The sequence below is a fragment of the Seriola lalandi genome, unplaced genomic scaffold (assembly GCF_002814215.2).
Source record: "Seriola lalandi dorsalis isolate HSWRI2012SDOR001 ecotype SW California unplaced genomic scaffold, Sedor1 jcf7180002049940, whole genome shotgun sequence".
Taxonomy (NCBI): domain Eukaryota; kingdom Metazoa; phylum Chordata; class Actinopteri; order Carangiformes; family Carangidae; genus Seriola; species Seriola lalandi.
In genome coordinates, this window is record NW_019520493.1 from 8799 (window position 1) to 9816 (window position 1018).

Here is a 1018-nt window from a genome sequence, read left to right on the forward strand (position 1 = left end):
CCTTCGTGGAATTTAAAATAAAAAAAGCAAAAAGCTGCCTTCCTATTGGCTGTTTCTCTGTTACAGTGATTCACAACTGGCCCCGTGTGACACTCGCCACCAAACTAACGAGGAGAGCCGTGTTTTCCGAGGGTGCAGTACCTCCTTTAACCACTACGCTGGAGTCTGGTGCTGTTTCAATAGATGATGAGATCAGTCACCATAATAAATATAATATAATAATAAGTAATGTTGTGTCAGGTAGTAACAGAGGAACAGAGCTCTGTTCTGTGGTCAGTGGTGCCACCTGCTGGTCAGAGAGGAGAACTGACCTCGTTATTCACAGGTGTCTTCAGGGGACAGGACATCAACAGTAATACTCTGATTAATCTGATTTAATCTTATTAAAGCATGAGTCTGAAATGCATTTAAAAATATTGACCAGCATGTGTTTATTTACTCATTTACTGCTGATGGTTTCTGGTATTCACATCTGATAGTTGAATCTGTTTCCGTTAAATTCCCACGTTTTGCAGTTTCTACTTGTTGAACTTGGAGAGACACTGACTGGTCTGATCCGGTCTCTACAGAAACCCAGCTGGACTAAACCTGCAGTGAAACAGCAGAGAGACAGTTTAGTTCCAGTACAGAGACGAACACTGACTCCTACACAGAGGTGACCTCCTCCTCCTCCTCCTCTGATTGGTCCAGCCTCCTGTCAGTCTCTGGTCTCTGGTTCGATCTCCACACTCCTGCACACACATGGAATAAAACAGCTGCTGTCTGTCTCCTTCAGATAAACATCAAAACATGTCTGAATTTTCAACCTGCCAGCCAATCAGAGAGCGGGATTGTGTGTGTGTGTGTGTGTGTGTGAGTGTGTGTGTGTGTGTACTGACTGTAAGCAGCAGTCAGCAGCAGTGCAGGGATGAAGATGATGAAGGACAGCCTCACGGTGTTTCCAATAAACATGTGCAGACTGTTTACCTGCTGCTGCTGGACAGCTGACTGTCAACAAACAAACAACACATTTTTACTC

General features: G+C 44.4%; 1 protein-coding gene across 1 annotated transcript in view; it reads right to left on the reverse strand.

Moving 5' to 3' along the window:
* Nucleotides 1-406: 406 nt before the first annotated feature.
* LOC111649078 (uncharacterized) overlaps nucleotides 407-1018 on the reverse strand; it is a gene marked incomplete at its 5' end in the record, with an annotated part of 1729 nt that continues 1117 nt past the window's right edge. The window contains 2 exons of the mRNA XM_023398817.2: nucleotides 407-731; nucleotides 879-987. Of these exons, the coding sequence (XP_023254585.1) occupies nucleotides 646-731; nucleotides 879-987 (195 nt within the window). The remainder of the gene's footprint in view (nucleotides 732-878; nucleotides 988-1018) is intronic.